Source organism: Mrakia frigida (genome assembly GCF_051309035.1).
Source record: "Mrakia frigida strain ATCC 22029 unplaced genomic scaffold BDY24scaffold_6, whole genome shotgun sequence".
In the NCBI taxonomy this organism is placed as follows: domain Eukaryota; kingdom Fungi; phylum Basidiomycota; class Tremellomycetes; order Cystofilobasidiales; family Mrakiaceae; genus Mrakia; species Mrakia frigida.
This window is the reverse complement of record NW_027481275.1, coordinates 508,020-523,086: the sequence shown is the minus strand read 5'-3', so window position 1 is coordinate 523,086 and position 15,067 is coordinate 508,020. Positions and strand designations below refer to the sequence as shown.

Sequence of the window (15,067 nt, the reverse complement as noted above, 5' to 3'; positions counted from 1 at the left end):
GTCAAAACGTGGGAGAACAGAAGGTGAGAAGAAACTCATGTCGAATCGTGTTTGGTTCATTAAAAAGAAAAGCAACAAGAAGAAACAGCTAGGCTACAAAAAAAGATAGATGGAGAAGAGACGAGAGAGAGTGTTCGAGGAGATATGACAGAGAGAGAAAAGGGAAAGGCAGAGTCGTTGTTCGTTCGAATCCTTAGATATCGAAGAGCTCAGACCTCCAGCCGTCCTTTCGAGCCTCCTCTTGAGCGGTCTTCTTGACGGTGAGACCGAGCTGAAAGAAGGAATGAATCGTCAGCGTTTGGGGGGAGGAGACGAGGAAAGTGAGAAGAAACAACGAACCTTCGACGCCTCCCTTTCAGCATCGATCTTAAGGCCGTTTCCAGTGTACTTCGCAGCGTTGGCGGCAGATCCAGCTCGGTCGGAGGCTTCCTCGACCTTCTTGATGGCACCGGATCGCTTGGCGTGAGCGTCGGAGGGTCCAGCCTTTCCCTTGAAGATCTGTGAGGAGAAGAGGCAAGAGAACGACGCGTCAGACTTCTGGCAGGTCTGGCGATCGGTCGATGAGACGGAGACGTACCTGGTCGTCCTGTTGATAAAAGATTAGTGAGACGGAAGACTGAAAGTCAGTCGAAGTCCGAGAAAAGAGAAGCAGAGAGCGGAGGAGAGACGAACGATTCCGACAGCGAGAACCCATTCTCCTCGTCGTCCCTTGGTGACGACTCCCTTCTGGGTGAGCTTCGAGCTGCTAGAACCGGAGAAGAGCGAAGGAGAGAAGACGGCCTTGACGTAGCTACAAGTTCGAAAAAGAGAAGAAGGAGGGTCAGGGAGGAGCGGAAGAGACGGGGCCGGTGGAGATGAACGAACTTGAGAGCGGTAGGCTTAGCGTTGGTAGCAGCGATGGCTCGGTTCTGGAGTCCGTAGAGCTCGAGGTCGGCGTCTCGGAGGTAAGAGGCGATCTGAGAAGCAAGAAGAAGAGTCAGCAAAGAGCGAGATAGTCTAGTGCGGAATGGGAAAGAAGAACGCACCTGGCTCTCGAGCGAGTGCTTCAAGGTCTTCTTGATGAGACCGCTGACGGTTCCCGATGCGAGCCAGAGAAGCCAGCTGCGAGACAAAGAGAGGTCAGCATCGGACTCGAGGGAGAAGAAGAGAGGGAAAAAAGAAGCTCACCTCTTGTTTCGAGAGATGGCGTACTCGAGATCCGAGATGTCGACGTTGACCGACTTGACGACGAAGAACGACTCCCTATCGGCCTCCGAAGCGTTCTCCAACTCGATGTCGAAGGAGATTCCCTGCGGAGCGAAAGGAAACCGAAGTCAGTCGCGCTTCGAGGGGGAAAGAAAAGGGGGGTCGAGAGAACTCGCCTTGTTGTCGAACGAGACGGCGAGAAGTCCCTCGTCCTCGAAGTTGAGGAGACCGTTCTTCTTGTGAACCCAGTACGAGATGTCTCGGGCGTTGAATCGAAGTCCATCGACTCGGACTCGGAGACTGCCATCATAGTCCGCGGCGTAAGCGGCGTATCCTTGAGTGAGCGAGAGGTCGTTGTGCTGGATTATTCGAATCGAGTCGGGGATGAAGGAGGCGGATTCGATCCTGAGGTCGTCGACCGCGAAGTCTACGTCGGCAGAGGTGAACTCGGTTCGAGGGAGAGGAATCTCCTTGACGAGAGCGACCAGTCGAGGGATCACGACGTCGACGACATCTCGGTAGAGACCCGAGCTCTCGGCTGCAGGAAAAGAACGAAAACGAGAAACGGTCAACACCCTTTGTAGCGACGAAGGGAACGAAACGGCTGAACTTACCCTTGAGGGCGTTGATTCCACTCTTTCCGGCGTGAGTCAACTCGGCGGCGAAGTCCTCGAGCTTGTAGGCGAGCTCGGAGGTAGCTGGGTCGTCGGCGAGAGCCTCGGAGAAGGAGGAGAGGGAGGAGGAGAGGTCCTGGATGTCCTTCTTGTATCGTGCGTTCTCGGTGGCGAGCTTCTGTCCTCGCTCCCAAAGTTCGGACGATCGCCTGTAGGCCCGCTGGGAGGTGACGTAGCCTTCGACCTTGAGGGAAGCCTCCAGGAAGTTTCCGAGATCGTTGAAGAACTGGGAGACTCTGAAGAGATCAACGACGAACAAAAAGGGAATCAGCTCTTGACGCGTCGAAACTTCGAACGCGGCGAATCGGCTCACCGGTCATCCTTCTCAACATCCTCCTTCAAGCTCTTCGCAGCGTCGAGGACGGGATCGAGAGACTCTCCAGAAGCGAAGGACTCGATGATCTCCTTGGTGTTTCCGAGGGCGTTCTGAAGATCCGACTGATCTGCCTCGTCTGCGACCTTCTCTCCAGCGGCCTCGACGATCTGCTCGGCCTTGGATCCGTACTTCTTGACGAGCTTGAGGATGGTGTCGATGGAAGACTGGTAGTCCTTGTTCGATTGGACGTCAACGACGACGGCCTTGAGCTTCTCGAAGAGTTGATCCTTGATCTCGTCCTGAGGAAGAGGAAAGGACGAGCTGGGGTCAGCGCGTCGTTCCAGGAGCTCTCTCATCGAAGCATCGAGATACTCACGTCTCCAGATACCTTGTCCTCGAAGTACTGAAGGGTTGGAAAGAGAAGTCAGAGGTTAAAGTCAGTCAAAGAGGAGTCCAGAAGATCCGGCGGATCGAAACGAGACGAACCTTAGAAAGTCCCTCGAACTGGTTGAAAACTTCCTCCTTAGCCTCTCCCTGGATTCGACCGCTAGTGAGACCCTTGGCGACCTTCTTTCCCTTCTTCTTGGTGGACTCGATATCGAGAGGTTTGTCCTGGGAGGAAGAAGAAGGAAGAAGAGGAAGAGGATCAGCCGCGTCTCTCGCTCGAAGTGAAGCAGCTCGAGCTCACCTCTCCCTCGGTTTCCCTGGCCTTTTTCTCGATAGCGGAAGCGTTCTCGGCGATCTTTCCACTGGCGTCGGCGAGGATGGAAGCTGAGACCTGGATGGCCTGGTTGATGACTTTTCGGAACTCCGAGGAAGTGAGGGCGAGGGTGAATATCTTCTGGAGCGACGAGAGAAGGGCTCGAGAGTCGGCGTCGAGTTCCTGGTGAGGATAGAGAAGAAAGAGGAGAGAGAAAGTCAGCTCTAGGTAAGTTGAGAAGGAAGGAAGAGGAAGAGGACGGACCTTTCGAGAAGGAATGGTGGATGAAGTTGAGACGTCAAGACGGGATGGAGGCGAGGGAACTTCGACCTGAGAGAGCGACCAGAGGGTCTCCTGGATCTTGTCGTCTCCGTTCTTCTGCTCTCCTACGGTTCGGATGGCTGAGATGACCTCCCTGAGAGACTTGACGACTCGAGCTCCCTCCTCCGAGAGACGACCGGTTCGGCCAGAGATCGAGAGGGAGAGGATGTCGCTGTCGAGGGCGGCGCTGAGGAGCTTGTCGATCTGATCGTGAGATGGAACTGCGAGAGAAAGAGAAGGAGAAGGAGAGGAACAAGGATCAGTAAAAAAAAGAAGAAAAGGTGGCGAGATGGGGACGAGGGAGAAGGGAGGACGCACGCTTCCCTGCTTTCAGGGCTCCTACAGCAGAGGCGAGGGAGAAGGCGGTCTTTCGGGTCTCGTCGACTGTTTCCTGAGAAGGTTGGACGTGGGTAGGAAGGAGAGGAGATCGTTCAGTGGACATGGTTTGTGGGATTGGGGGTGGGTGGTGGGGGTTAGGGAGAAGGAAGAGGGAGGGAGGGAAGAAAAGCGAGATCGAGGAGGAGTCCGGTGACGACGAGTGCTTCGAAGGGGCTCGAAATTACGGTTGAAACAGCAGTATTTTTTTCACTTTGACAAAGTTGGGTGTTCCAGATTATAAAGAGCTACATTCCGAGGCTCGAAAACTTGCTTTTTTCGAGACGTCGTAGCTGCCAGGGAAGCTCGTTTCAGGCGAAAGAAGGACGGTCGAGCTCACCATTCGCTCCTTCCCTCTGAACCGTCATCTCCTCTCCATCATTCATTTCTCTAGAATCTCGCGACTTGTCAAGATGGTATCCTTATCTTCCTCCTCGACTCATCAGTCCCTCATCTCTCAAGCGAAGAAGGTGAGTTGACATCAAAAGAAGGCGAACGAGGAGGTGATCGATCTCACTCAAGCTGACAGACTCCCCCTCCTTCCTCCTTCCTTTCTCTTTCTCGCAGTTCATCCCACCGCTCTCATCTAAACTCCACAAAGGTCAAGCAGGACGGTTAGTTTTTGAGATCTCGATGGCATGGGTAAAAAAAAGCACACGCTTTTGGGAAGGAACGAGGACAAGAACGGACGGAGGACAAGGGCGACCTTCCCCTCTCGACGAGCTGACCTTCGAGCCACCATCTCCTTTCGTTTCTCCCCTACTAGGATCGGTGTAGTCGGAGGTTCAGCGGACTACACTGGAGCTCCCTACTTCTCCTCGCTCGCTGCAATGAAGATCGTGAGTTAACCGTCTCTCAAATGTCTTCTCGCGGCTGATCCACTGTCCTGACGTCTCCCTCGTCCTCCCTTTCCTCTCTCTCGTAGGGAGCCGACCTCGCCCATGTCATCTGCGAGCCCAAAGCTGGAGCCGTAATCAAGGTAGGTGTCTGTTTCTCACCTTCAGAGCCAGGAGTTCAGCTGAATCTCATCTCTCCTTCTTCCTCGACCTTCCTCGTTCAGACCTACTCCCCCGATCTCATTGTCCACACCATCCTCGACTCTTCCTCCCCTCCAACTCACGAAACCCTCAAAGCCCTCATCTCTCGTCTGCACTGCCTCGTCATCGGTCCTGGTCTAGGTCGCGACGACGCCATGCAGGGGTTTGGAAGAGATTGCCTCGCCGTCGCGAAGGAACTTGGGAAATGGGTCGTCCTCGATGCTGATGGGCTTTGGATGGTCACTGAGGATCCAAGTCTTATCAAGGGATACGAGAAGGCTATTTTGACTCCCAACGTGATGGAGAACAAGAGGTTGTGCGAGAAGATGGTGAGTTCGAAACGCGTCGTCGAGTTCTTTCCGAGCAGAAGACTGATCCGACTTCGTTCTTTTCGTTTGACTCAACAAAGGGAATTGATCCGAAAACATCACTTGAAGAGATGTGCCATCTCTTAGCTTCATCTCTGGGAAACGTCACTGTGCTGCAGAAGGGCGCGACGGGTGTGTCTCTCTTCCTCTCATTCTTCAGCTCTCCTCCAAGTCTGAGGACTAACTTTTCCCTCTCATCACTTCACACTCTATTGCCTCCTCTCGTTCTGCTCTTCTTCTGCAGACATCATCTCCAACGGTCGACCCGTCCCCTTCCTCGACTCCAGACCTCTCACGCTCACGAACGAAGTCGAAGGAGGACTCAAACGCTGCGGAGGTCAAGGAGACATCCTCTCTGGAGCCGTAGGAGTCCTCGCTGGCTGGGCTGGGATGTGGGGAGAGGGGGACTACAAGTGAGCTCTTCTCCGTGTCGCTCGTCTCCTTCATAGAGCTGATCTCGTTCGACGCGTCTCGCCTCGCCCCGTTTCCTTTCTTCTCGCAGCGACGTGACTCCCACACCTCCATCGGAGGATCAGGAGATCCCTCCTTTGGCTGTTCTGGCTGCTGTGAGTTGCTCTCTCCTGCTACCACCCGTCGACGCGTTGAACTCGACTACGAACTGACCTTCGCTCCTCCCTCCTTCGTCGAAATCAGTACGCCGCCTCCTCCGTCACTCGAGAAGCCTCCCGACTCGCTTTCAAGAAGCACGGACGGTCGATGCAGACCTCGGACGTCATGCTCGAGGTGGGAAACGCATTCGAGAGTGTGCTTGGGGAGGAGGGGGAGGGGAAGAAGGAGTAGATTTACGTACATGAGGAGTTAAGCTTTCGATCTTTGTGGATGAACTCTAACGACCAACAGAGCCTTACTTTCTCCTGCTGAGAGAGCCCAAGTACAGATATATCCAAAAGATTTCTCAAAGCGAAGGTTTCCCCAACTCGTCCAGGTTCGCCTTGTCCGTCGGCGTCGAACTCGACGCGTCCATCTTCTCCCCCTCGACCTCAACCTCAACCGCCTGAGCCTCCCAATCCTCCCCTTCGATCCTCCCCACCACACTCCCTCCTTCCACTCGCACAGCCATCAGCCGTCGAGTCAAAGGGTTGAAGATGCTGCCAACAAAAAAAAAAAAAAAAAACGCGTCGAAAAGTCAGCCTCGTCCTCCCTCCCTTCCTTCCTTCCTCCTCGTCTCCTCAAGCTCAGCCCCACAAAGAAACTCACCTCCCAAAGAACAGCGCAACAACCGTTGAAGTCATAATAATAACGTTGTACGGCATGGAGAAATCCGGTACCGCCAGATCCACGAGCAGGTTGGTCGTGTAGATCTTGGAAGGGACGAGCACGGCCTCGTTGTCGTCCGAGGAGGGAAGGGGGAACAGGACCGCTGCCCAGAGTTCGAACCCTCTGGACGCATCGGGGAGATGCTCGTTGTACTGGAGGAACTGTTTGAGGAAGGGGGTGTGGATCCGAACGGTTGAGTTGGCGGGGAGGTTGAGATGGGTGAGGAGGGTGGTGGGACGGGTGTGAGGGAGGGAGGGGGTGTAGGAGAGGGTGGGGAGGAGGTCATCTGGTAGAAGTGGGAGGGGGGTTGGGAGAAGGGTGGAACGGGGAGGTTGGGAGACAAGGAATCGAGGTCAGAACGAACGAAGAGGAGAGGAGGCTCCAAGAGACGCGACGCGAAGGCTCACCTCTCTCGACTCCATCAACAGAAACCGATCGTTCTCCCAACCAGGCTCCGACCCACCAGGGCCATTCCTCCATGAGAACTGCTTGACGAGGGAAGGGAGAGGCGTTGGTGAGGAGGGTGAGGAAGGCTCCGGAGGTTTGGGAGGATCCGAGGAGGGTTCGGTGGATCGAGAGAGGTGGGAGGGGGTAAGATTTGGCTGGAGAACGGGGACAGAATCGTGTGAGCTTCATTTGGACGTGAGGAAGACAAAGTGGAGGCGGGTGATGGGTTGGGAGACTCACGGAAGACGAAGAACGAGGTCGAGTCGGTGTGTTGAAGGTTGAAGTCGAAGGATTGGCCGACTGAAGAAAGGAAAAGGTTCAGCCAGAGAGAAAAAAACGTAATACGCGGTCTTGACTGACCTGCTTTCAGATCCCAAGTGATGCTATCGACTCCTCCAGTCCTCGCTCGCGTCACAAAGTTGAGCGAATGACTGAGGCTGAAGTCCTTCCCCTCCTCGCCTTGCCACTCCGGAAGGTCCAGAGTCAAGAACGACGACGAAGCAGGAGGGAAGGGTGCAGGAAGAGAGCTCTTGAAGATCTTTTGGAGCGAGAGGTCTACCACCACAGAACGAGGAGCGAAAAAAGGTCGACGTTAAATCTCGACGCGACTCCGTGACTTCAACTCGAGAAAGACTCACTCGTCAACCCTCCAACCTTCTTCCTTCCAACCAGATCCCAAACCACTTCGAACCCAAGCTCGGTTCTGATCCCTCCGTCTTCCTCTCGTCGAACCTTGACGCTCATGGAGTGCCAGTTGCCCTCGAAGACTCGATGACTTTTGAGGAGGGCTGAGATTCCTGAACGACCTTTGGAGGGCAGGAGTTTGAGGAAGGGAGTGAGGTTTTCGGTGCAGAGGGAGGAAGGTGGGGAGGTCGAGTGGTAGGGTGATGGGTCTGAGTGATAAGAGTAGAGGTGGAACGAAAGAATGAGCTCGGAAAGATGGACGGCGATGGGAGGAGGCGAGAGAGAGAGAAGCAGGACGACGAACCGAGAGGAGATGTGAGATGAGGAATGTAAGGTCGAGTGGTGAAGCTGTTGGTCAAGGCCTGACCTAGAGAAGCACAGAAGAGACCTGAGACGGAATGGAGAAGAGCGTTGTGTCTGTCGTCCGGGCTGAGGAGAAGAGGAGAAGGGAAGGCCATCGACGTGTCAGCTTGAGCTCGAGAGAAGGAAGGGTCGAGCTGAACGGACTGACTCTTCTCCTTCTCCCATCCAAGCCCAAAGTTCTGCGCCCGTTCCACCTGTTTGTCCCAAGGGATATCCCCATCTTGAGTGATCCCACGATCCAGCGGTCAAGGCGAGCTCAAAGCCGTCCGCTTGATGGGCTCGGAGCAGGGCGAGCAGAGGAGCAGGGGACAGAGAGTGATGGGCTGAGAGGGAGGAAACGGGCGAGGTCAGTAACGAGCGATTCGATTCATTCAGCTCTACAGCGCTAAACATGTACAGACTTTGAGGATTTGAAGAGTGGGTCACAAAGGAGAAACGAGCGTTGACCTTTCCGTCGAGAAGAGGTCGAACGTGAAGATGCTCGTCGAACGTCTCGATCGTCGTAGAGGGAGAGGAAGTCGCAACGGATACCAGAGGCTGGACGAGTAGTAGGGCGAGGAGTGATAGGGGAAGCATTTTTGCCTCTCTACGAAGACGAGATGATGGCTGAGAGTCAAAAGAGAAGGGGATCGAACCTCGTTTCGCTCTTTCACCTCCAACTCCTTCCTCCCTTCGACAATGTCAGCTCCCGCCAGTCCAGTAGACTCCTCCTCAGCAGAGACACCTCCAGAGATCCCTTCCTCCCCTCCTGCTCAGCAAGAACAAGTCGAAGAAGCCGCCAAAGAAGACGTCGAATCGTCCGAGCCTCTCCCTCCTCCTGCTCCTTCTTCCTCCTCCAAAGGTCGTCCAGCAACAGTCGAGGACGCTCAGGATTCGGACAACGAGGATGCCCCAGCTCCCGAATCTGCTTCCGCTCCTCCCAAAACGGCTGAGGAAGTGGAGGATGCCATCAGTCGAGCCATAGCAGCTGCTGAAGCTGGAGCGGGAGGAGAAGGACAAGCTCAACCTCCTTCCTCCTCCTCCTCTTCGCAACCTGCTCAACCTCCTCACGCCTGGCAAGCCGTATGGTCTCCTGCTCAGAACAGTGAGTAGTTTGAAGCTTCTCTCGTCTCTGAAGAGCTCGACTGACTTTGTCCTCTTGCGCTTCGAAGTGTACTACTTCTACAATGGTCTTACTATGGAGACGACCTGGACCAACCCTCTCGTCGATCCCAAACCTCCTCCCTCCCAACCTAGCCCTACCCCAAACACAGGGAGGAGGGGAGGAGGCGAATCCCCTGTCTGGGACCCGTCAGCAACCACCCTTCCCGGCCAATCCTCCTCTTCCTCCTACCCTCCTCAGCGCCAGCAACCCTCCTCCTCCTCCACCCCCTTCTCCTACGGTTCCGCCTCCTCAACATCCCAGCACCACCAACCACCCTCCACCTCCTCGTACGGAGGCATCGATCCAGGACTCTCCCACCTCCTCCCACCTTCCTACAACCCTCTGAACCCCAACGCGTCCTACACCTCGACGGCGAGATTCAATCAACGGACGGGACGGTTCGATTCGGATCCGAACCATACGCCTGATCATCTGAGCGAGTACAACAGGGCTAAGAGGCAAAACGGAGCGTTCTTTGATCAGGAGGCGTGGGAGAGGGAGAGGGAGGAGGAGCATGAGAGGCAGAGGGCGGAGGAGGAGGGAGGTGGGAAGAGGAAGAAGTTGAGCAAGGCGGATGTGGTGAGTTTGATCTCTTTGGGAGTTGTTTTTTTCGATTGAGAAAGAGAGCTGGGACTGATCTGCTCGCTTTCTTGTGCTGCTTTTGTCGAATCAGAATCGCTTCAAGGAGAAGAAGGAAGGTGAGTCGCGAGCGTCGCTTTGGACTCGTCGAGCTCGTCGTGTTTCGATCGCTGATCATCTCCCTCGTCCTTCTTCTTTTCGCTTTCCTTCAGCCAAGAAGACTCAGAGGAACAGTTGGCTTCGCTCGTAGGATGGTCACTTCAATCTCTTGCAGAATTCACCTTCGAACCCAGCAACGTCTTCGTTTTACAACCTCGTGTCGCCGATCTTGATCGTCCTTTTCTTTCTTCGAGATCTCGGCCACTCGATAAGTAGTAGCCTCTGTCTCCCTGCCTCGGAATTGACAGATTTTTCTCTTTCTGTCACCACTTCTGAACGAACGGTCACCACCGACGATTCCGACCTCGAAAGCTCAGCGCTCAGCCCTCCTCCTCCTCCTCTTCCTCTTGGCCTCCTCTCTCTCCTCCTCCCAACGCTCACCCCAACCTTCGAATGAACCATGCCTCTCCGAAGCTCTTCCTCAGAGTCTTCCTTCCTCTCCTCTCCCTTCTCCTCCTCCTCCCGATCGTCTCCTCCTCGCCCTTCGCATCCCCACCAGCGAAACGGTCGTCGCTCGAGCTCGACGATTCGACCTCCACTTCTTCCTTCCTCGCCAACACCTCCTCCCTCGAGGTCGTGAGAGGAGTGAATCTGGGAGGATGGTTGGTTTTGGAGTCTTGGTGAGTAGAGCTTGTGATTTTCAGGGAGGAACAAGTGGCGATGAGAAAGAACAAAAAGAGGAGAAGGAAGGAGAGCTCAAGCTGACCTCTCTTCCTCCCCCTCCTTCCTTCGTCTCCAAGGATTACTCCCTCCGTCTTCAACGTAGGAGGAGGTCGTAACGGAGCTTCCCTTCCAGACGAATGGTCCCTTACTGCTGCTCTAGGCAAAGAAGCAGCTCTTTCTCGCCTCCAAAACCACTGGGAGTGAGTCCTCTAATGTTCTCAAGGTCGGTGAAAAGGACGCCGATCGCGGGCGAGAGCTCATTATGACGGTTTCTTCCTTCAAATTTTCCTCATCGCAGGTCCTTCTTTACTCGGGACGATTTTGTTCAGATGAAAGCTGCCGGTCTGAACGCTGTGAGGATACCAGTGGGGTACTGGGCTGTGGATCGTCTCGAGTACGAGCCCTACGTTGGAGGGCAGTTTCCGTACTTGATCAGAGCGGTGGAGTGGGCGAGGGAGGTTGGGTTGAAGGTTTTGATTGGGTTGCATGGTGAGTGTTTTCAGTTTTGTCTCTGGTTTGGGTGGTGGGAGAAGAAGGGGGCGGGGGAGAAGGACGGAGGGAGGGACGGAAACGCGTCGAGGGCTGACTTTTTCGCTTATCTTCGTTTTGTTTGCGTTTTGGGTTGCGTTTGGCAGGAGCGCCTGGGAGTCAGAACGGCCAGGATAACTCGGGCCTGACGGGCCCTGTGAGGTTTGAGGCGAACAGCAGCAACGTCGACAGGACGTTGGCTGTTTTGAGGAACTTCACTGCTGAGTTTACTCAGGAGCGTTACGGAGGAGTCGTGTCTGGTGAGTGAGCTTTTCAGACCTTCATACTTGATTCTATGTAGGTCCGATCAAGATCGGTCCAGGAGTTAACGCGTCGAACCCTTTCTTTCTTCGCTTCAGGCATTTCCGTTTTGAACGAGCCGCGACTCGACGGAACCAACTTCACGATGGCGAGGCTCAAGCAGTTCTACACTGAAGCCTCCCAAATCATTCTCGATGCAGCTGTTTCGGACGTCGAGGTCGTCATCCACGGTTAGTCAAACACTTCGAGAATCGATACGCGTCGTTCCTTCTCTGATCTCGTCCTTTTCTCAGACGCCTTCTGGGGACCAAACTACTGGTCTGGTTACGACCCACTCTCCGATACCTCCTCGTCCTCGCCCGACTGGCTTCAGCTGGATACGCATCAGTACTACGGTTCGTCCTTTCTTCTCCTCGCCTCTTCTCATCTCTCACTCCCTTCCCTCGTTCCTTCCAGCCTTCGCCCCCTACCAGAACCTTCCTCGCCAAGAGATCCTCCAAAACATCTGCAACATGTCCCGAATCCTCAAGTCGACAACCTCACGCATCGCTCCCATCGTCGTTGGAGAGTGGTCTCTCGAATCTGGGTCTCCTCCCAACTGGACGGGAACCTCGAGCGGAGGCCTCACCCGTGAGAAACGAACCTGGTTCCGGACGCTGTTCGAAGCGCAGCTGGCTGCCTACTCGCCGAACGGGTTGAATCAGCCGTCGAGAGGGTGGTACTACTGGACGTGGAAGACGCAGTGTGAGTTTGAGAAGAGGTGGAAGGAGAAATGAGGACGCGACCGTTGACAGTCCGTTTCCTTCGTTCTTACAGACGACATCGATACTTGGAGCTATCAAGTGTGTACCATTTCTTACAAATCCTCGTTCAATCCTTTCTAAATCGACTAATCAACCTCTTCACCTCCAGTACGGCCTCGAGAACGGCTACATCCCTTCGAACCTCTCCGACCCGACGACCCTCGTCTTCCCCATCCTCGAGGGAGGCTGCATCGACGCAGGCTTCAACTACACAGCTCCCGAGACTTCTGGATCTGGCGGTAGTGGAGGAGGAGGAAGTGGAGGAGCGCCTTACTCGTATCCCTGGGGAGGAGGGAGTCGGACGACGAGCGGTTCGTTTGTCGGTTTCGCCGTTGTTCTCACGACCGTTCTTTCTCTTTTGCTTTCTTGATCTCGCTGTTACTAGATAATATGGATAGATATCATCTTGGAACTTAGATTTGCTCGGGTCTCCGACTCTGCTTTCTCTCATGAACTTGACGAACCCGTCAGTCGACCTCAGAAGCAGTTCTCTCTTTCTCGTGTCGAGGAGCGAATGCGGAACGATACCAGCTTCTATGATAAGTCTACAGACGCACAAGTTAGGCACCAAGGGAGCCCTCGAAATGAACAACCCTATCGATTTCGGTCTTCCACTGCTCCCCGTTCGTACCTCCCTCTCACACTCTCGCCCGCCGCTGTATCCGCTGCTGCCACTCCAGGTTCGTCGTCTGCGAAGACAGTGATAGGTTCGTAGGGAACGGATTCGTGGTTGGGTTTTGGAGATGGCTGCAGGGCAGGGGAAGAGAAAAAGGAGAACGACAGTCAGCTCTTCGTTCATCGACGGGGAGGAAGAAAGAGATCGATGCTCACGGAGAGGAAGCTCCAGAATCCTCCAGACGTCGGCGTAGATGCTGCTCCATCGCGTGATGTCCTTTCTCCCATCGATGTTAGAGGATGAGACTCGTCGTCCTCGGTGGAACGAGGAAGAGCTCGACCGTGAGCGTCGAGCGGTTCGTTCATCGATTTTTGGTATTTGTGGTGGGTGAAGAAGCCGATACCTGGAAAAAGAGCAACTAGATCAATACAGACTCTTCCGTGAGCTTAGAAGAGGGAGGTACGAACCGATCATCGTAACGAAGAGACCTGCGGGGGAAGGAAGGAAGCTGTCAGTTCGGGCGACGCGTCGAGAGCCGACTCCAGAGAGAGAGAGAGCAAACTCACCAACGAAGTTGATCGGTGTGAGCTCGTCTCCGAATGCCCAGGAAGCGATACTGATGGTGGTGACCTCCTTGAATACTCCAGCTACACTCAGAGGAACGATTCCAGCTCGTTGGATGATGCTGAGAGGAGAGGACGGGAGTCGATAAGAGGGATCAGCTTCGAGCCTCTTCGCCTTCGGACGAAAAACACGACTTTACAGACTCACTAGTACTCGCAAGCAACCATCGAAAACGCCAGCACTCCAGGGAAGATGATCAAAGCGATCGTCTCTAACGCTCTTCCATCCGCAAAGAATTCCGAACCAAAGACGTTTCCCCATCCGTCCGTCGCCATGCTGACGATCGCCAGCGTCAAGCCCATCAAAGGTGTGATCCAGAAGATGGTGGCGAAAGGGTTGGTCATTCCGAGCTCCTCTTTGATCATGAGCGAGTGAGTGAGAGCCCAACGAAGACCTCCTAGAGCCGAGGCGGTGAAGACCATGATCGTTCCTGGGATCGAGACGGCGGTCGTGTTGTAGGCCATGAGGAAGACCCCGGCGGTGATGAGACCGATGACTCCGACGAGTCGAATGGAGTAGGCTTCCAGACGGAAGGCGAAGGCGAAGATGAGGACGAAGATGAGGGTCTGGGAGGATGAGAGGGAGAGGAGAAAGTCAGGACGCGTCTCGGCGATTCCATCGAGCAAGAATCAGGCTCTTTGCTCACGGAGGATTTGCACATGGCTGCGAAAAGGAGAAAGCTGAGTAAACTTCGAGTATAAATCTATGAGGTAGAGGATCTGAACTCACTGTAGAGGGAAAGAGTGATAGTTTTGAGACTGAGATTCGAGAGTCCGATGTCGAGAGCCGTGCTGACTCCTGTCGGTGTGACTCGAAGACTGGTAGGACAAGACGATTCGAGTCAGAACACAGAGATCTCAGAAGGAGATGGGTAGGCTTTTGCTCACCCGTAGTCCCTAAGGTTGGGGTTGCAAGGCGGTTTGAATCGATCAGGCATCGAGTACCGAACGATGGACGCGAGGAAGAATTGGACGATCCTGCGTTGCCACGAAGATAACTCAGTACCAAGAGTCAGAAGGAAGTCTCGCTTCGCGTAGAGATAACAACGAAGAAGCTCTCACATCTGGCAGAAGGTCACTGAAGGAGAGGAAGGAAACGAAGGTCAGCTTAGACTCGAGCTCAGCTCCCTCGTTCCTTCTCTCGCTCTCCGAGGCCATCGAGCGGGGCAGGAGGACTCACTGAACATGGGGAAAGGGAATCCGAAGTACTTGGGACCAAAGACCCATTTGTTGTAGAGCTGGATAACAGAAAGAAACAAAGGCGAAGAAGCGAACGTTCGAGGTGAGCTTGAGCTTGATTCGTCTCGTCCCCTTCTTCCGAGCTCCCCTTTCGCTCCCTCGATTCCTTCAGCTCGCATACTCTCATCCTACCTGTCTCAGATGAGTTGAAAGGCTCGACTCACCGATATACAGGTCGAGAACGCGTACCTGGAGAAAAGAAAACGGACAACGAATTAAGCTCTGAGCTCAACGCTTCGTCCTTCTCGAAGAGGATGAGCTCGACCTTCTGCAAGCAAGAAAGGACTCACCAGAGAATGACAAAGATCCCCGTCACCAGTACATGCCTCCAATAGAGAGCCTTCTTGAGCTTCTGATCCCAAATCTCAGCACTCCCTCCAGCTGCAGCGTCCTCAGCATCCTGATCCTCCAGCAGCTGAATCTCCCGGTCCAGCTCGCGATGCTCCCTGCTGTTGCTTCCTCTCCCATCACTGAGCTTCTCCTTGCTAGCAGCAGCATCGTCTCCGTTCCCCCAATCATCCCAGGCTTCGTCGTCCTCGTCCGAATCCTGGGAGAGACGGCGACGAGGGTCGTTCCCTTCCTCCTTCGCGAGCTCGCCAGAAACTCTTGGACCTCCTCCTGCCCCTCGTTCAGGATGCTTCCCGTTTCCGTTGCCGAGAGTAGTTCGAGCGAGAACAGCAGGTTCGTAAGCTGTTGTTGAGGTC

The 15,067-nt window shown here is 54.6% G+C and overlaps 7 protein-coding genes across 7 annotated transcripts; 4 read left to right on the top strand and 3 right to left on the bottom strand.

Moving 5' to 3' along the window:
* Window positions 1-24: 24 nt before the first annotated feature.
* On the bottom strand, window positions 25-3,662 carry BDY24DRAFT_359249 (uncharacterized protein). Its single transcript, XM_076637842.1, has 15 exons — window positions 3,515-3,662; window positions 3,140-3,417; window positions 2,864-3,058; window positions 2,662-2,787; window positions 2,552-2,578; window positions 2,173-2,474; window positions 1,800-2,095; window positions 1,362-1,723; window positions 1,168-1,289; window positions 1,026-1,101; window positions 865-956; window positions 673-790; window positions 578-586; window positions 340-498; window positions 25-271 (listed from the first exon to the last, which is right to left on the bottom strand). The coding sequence occupies exons 1-15, from the start codon at window positions 3,636-3,638 to the stop codon at window positions 194-196; spliced, it is 2,364 nt and encodes a 787-aa protein (XP_076499184.1). The 5' UTR covers window positions 3,639-3,662; the 3' UTR covers window positions 25-193.
* Window positions 3,663-3,932: 270 nt separating this feature from the next.
* Window positions 3,933-5,835, top strand: NNR2 (NADHX dehydratase). The gene is made up of 9 exons (XM_076639233.1): window positions 3,933-4,041; window positions 4,139-4,185; window positions 4,338-4,410; window positions 4,497-4,550; window positions 4,632-4,937; window positions 5,018-5,108; window positions 5,221-5,389; window positions 5,479-5,542; window positions 5,631-5,835. The coding sequence occupies exons 1-9, from the start codon at window positions 3,985-3,987 to the stop codon at window positions 5,775-5,777; spliced, it is 1,008 nt and encodes a 335-aa protein (XP_076499183.1). The 5' UTR covers window positions 3,933-3,984; the 3' UTR covers window positions 5,778-5,835.
* A 27-nt stretch (window positions 5,836-5,862) lies between these two features.
* GPI16 (GPI-anchor transamidase subunit GPI16) lies at window positions 5,863-8,350 on the bottom strand. Its single transcript, XM_076639232.1, has 9 exons — window positions 8,150-8,350; window positions 7,897-8,071; window positions 7,690-7,814; window positions 7,340-7,594; window positions 7,062-7,256; window positions 6,942-7,001; window positions 6,662-6,856; window positions 6,195-6,540; window positions 5,863-6,085 (listed from the first exon to the last, which is right to left on the bottom strand). The coding sequence occupies exons 1-9, from the start codon at window positions 8,322-8,324 to the stop codon at window positions 5,893-5,895; spliced, it is 1,719 nt and encodes a 572-aa protein (XP_076499182.1). The 5' UTR covers window positions 8,325-8,350; the 3' UTR covers window positions 5,863-5,892.
* A 23-nt stretch (window positions 8,351-8,373) lies between these two features.
* Window positions 8,374-9,872, top strand: BDY24DRAFT_252615 (WW domain-containing protein). Its single transcript, XM_076636791.1, has 3 exons — window positions 8,374-8,832; window positions 8,900-9,471; window positions 9,566-9,872. Exons 1-3 carry the CDS (start codon window positions 8,427-8,429, stop codon window positions 9,719-9,721), a joined length of 1,134 nt encoding a protein of 377 aa, XP_076499181.1. The 5' UTR covers window positions 8,374-8,426; the 3' UTR covers window positions 9,722-9,872.
* Window positions 9,873-10,023: 151 nt separating this feature from the next.
* Window positions 10,024-11,089, top strand: BDY24DRAFT_337377 (glycoside hydrolase superfamily; the record flags this gene model as incomplete). The annotated part of the gene is made up of 4 exons (XM_076637283.1): window positions 10,024-10,250; window positions 10,371-10,493; window positions 10,592-10,782; window positions 10,929-11,089. The coding sequence occupies 4 exons, from the start codon at window positions 10,024-10,026 to the stop codon at window positions 11,087-11,089; spliced, it is 702 nt and encodes a 233-aa protein (XP_076499180.1).
* Window positions 10,905-11,905, top strand: BDY24DRAFT_252624 (glycoside hydrolase superfamily). The gene is made up of 4 exons (XM_076636792.1): window positions 10,905-11,081; window positions 11,181-11,312; window positions 11,376-11,477; window positions 11,539-11,905. The coding sequence occupies exons 2-4, from the start codon at window positions 11,228-11,230 to the stop codon at window positions 11,856-11,858; spliced, it is 507 nt and encodes a 168-aa protein (XP_076499179.1). The 5' UTR covers window positions 10,905-11,081; window positions 11,181-11,227; the 3' UTR covers window positions 11,859-11,905.
* Window positions 11,906-12,680: 775 nt separating this feature from the next.
* BDY24DRAFT_337283 (triose-phosphate transporter family-domain-containing protein) lies at window positions 12,681-14,712 on the bottom strand (the record flags this gene model as incomplete). Its single annotated transcript, XM_076637277.1, has 10 exons — window positions 12,681-12,936; window positions 13,064-13,186; window positions 13,273-13,691; window positions 13,772-13,788; window positions 13,855-13,943; window positions 14,013-14,102; window positions 14,187-14,202; window positions 14,305-14,362; window positions 14,528-14,552; window positions 14,654-14,712. Coding segments are annotated over 10 exons (1,152 nt in total), but the record flags the coding sequence as incomplete, so codon positions are not given.
* Window positions 14,713-15,067: the final 355 nt, after the last annotated feature.

Excerpts from the sequence above, each read along its gene's own strand:
- BDY24DRAFT_359249 (XM_076637842.1), bottom strand. The coding sequence starts at position 3,638 with ATGTCCACTGAACGATCTCCTCTCCTTCCTACCCACGTCCAACCTTCT. Across the intron at positions 3,418-3,514 it reads AGCCCTGAAAGCAGGGAAGC|TTCCATCTCACGATCAGATC; the intron begins GTGCGTCCTCCC and ends TTTCTCTCGCAG. Across the intron at positions 2,579-2,661 it reads AGTTCGAGGGACTTTCTAAG|TACTTCGAGGACAAGGTATC; the intron begins GTTCGTCTCGTT and ends CCAACCCTTCAG.
- BDY24DRAFT_252615 (XM_076636791.1), top strand. The coding sequence starts at position 8,427 with ATGTCAGCTCCCGCCAGTCCAGTAGACTCCTCCTCAGCAGAGACACCT. Across the intron at positions 8,833-8,899 it reads ATGGTCTCCTGCTCAGAACA|TGTACTACTTCTACAATGGT; the intron begins GTGAGTAGTTTG and ends TGCGCTTCGAAG. Across the intron at positions 9,472-9,565 it reads AGTTGAGCAAGGCGGATGTG|AATCGCTTCAAGGAGAAGAA; the intron begins GTGAGTTTGATC and ends TTGTCGAATCAG.
- GPI16 (XM_076639232.1), bottom strand. The coding sequence starts at position 8,324 with ATGCTTCCCCTATCACTCCTCGCCCTACTACTCGTCCAGCCTCTGGTA. Across the intron at positions 7,002-7,061 it reads CACTTGGGATCTGAAAGCAG|TCGGCCAATCCTTCGACTTC; the intron begins GTCAGTCAAGAC and ends TCCTTTCTTCAG. Across the intron at positions 6,857-6,941 it reads GACCTCGTTCTTCGTCTTCC|CCAAATCTTACCCCCTCCCA; the intron begins GTGAGTCTCCCA and ends CCCGTTCTCCAG.
- BDY24DRAFT_252624 (XM_076636792.1), top strand. The coding sequence starts at position 11,228 with ATGGCGAGGCTCAAGCAGTTCTACACTGAAGCCTCCCAAATCATTCTC. Across the intron at positions 11,313-11,375 it reads CGTCGAGGTCGTCATCCACG|ACGCCTTCTGGGGACCAAAC; the intron begins GTTAGTCAAACA and ends TCCTTTTCTCAG. Across the intron at positions 11,478-11,538 it reads GGATACGCATCAGTACTACG|CCTTCGCCCCCTACCAGAAC; the intron begins GTTCGTCCTTTC and ends CGTTCCTTCCAG.
- NNR2 (XM_076639233.1), top strand. The coding sequence starts at position 3,985 with ATGGTATCCTTATCTTCCTCCTCGACTCATCAGTCCCTCATCTCTCAA. Across the intron at positions 4,411-4,496 it reads CGCTCGCTGCAATGAAGATC|GGAGCCGACCTCGCCCATGT; the intron begins GTGAGTTAACCG and ends TCTCTCTCGTAG. Across the intron at positions 4,938-5,017 it reads AGAGGTTGTGCGAGAAGATG|GGAATTGATCCGAAAACATC; the intron begins GTGAGTTCGAAA and ends GACTCAACAAAG.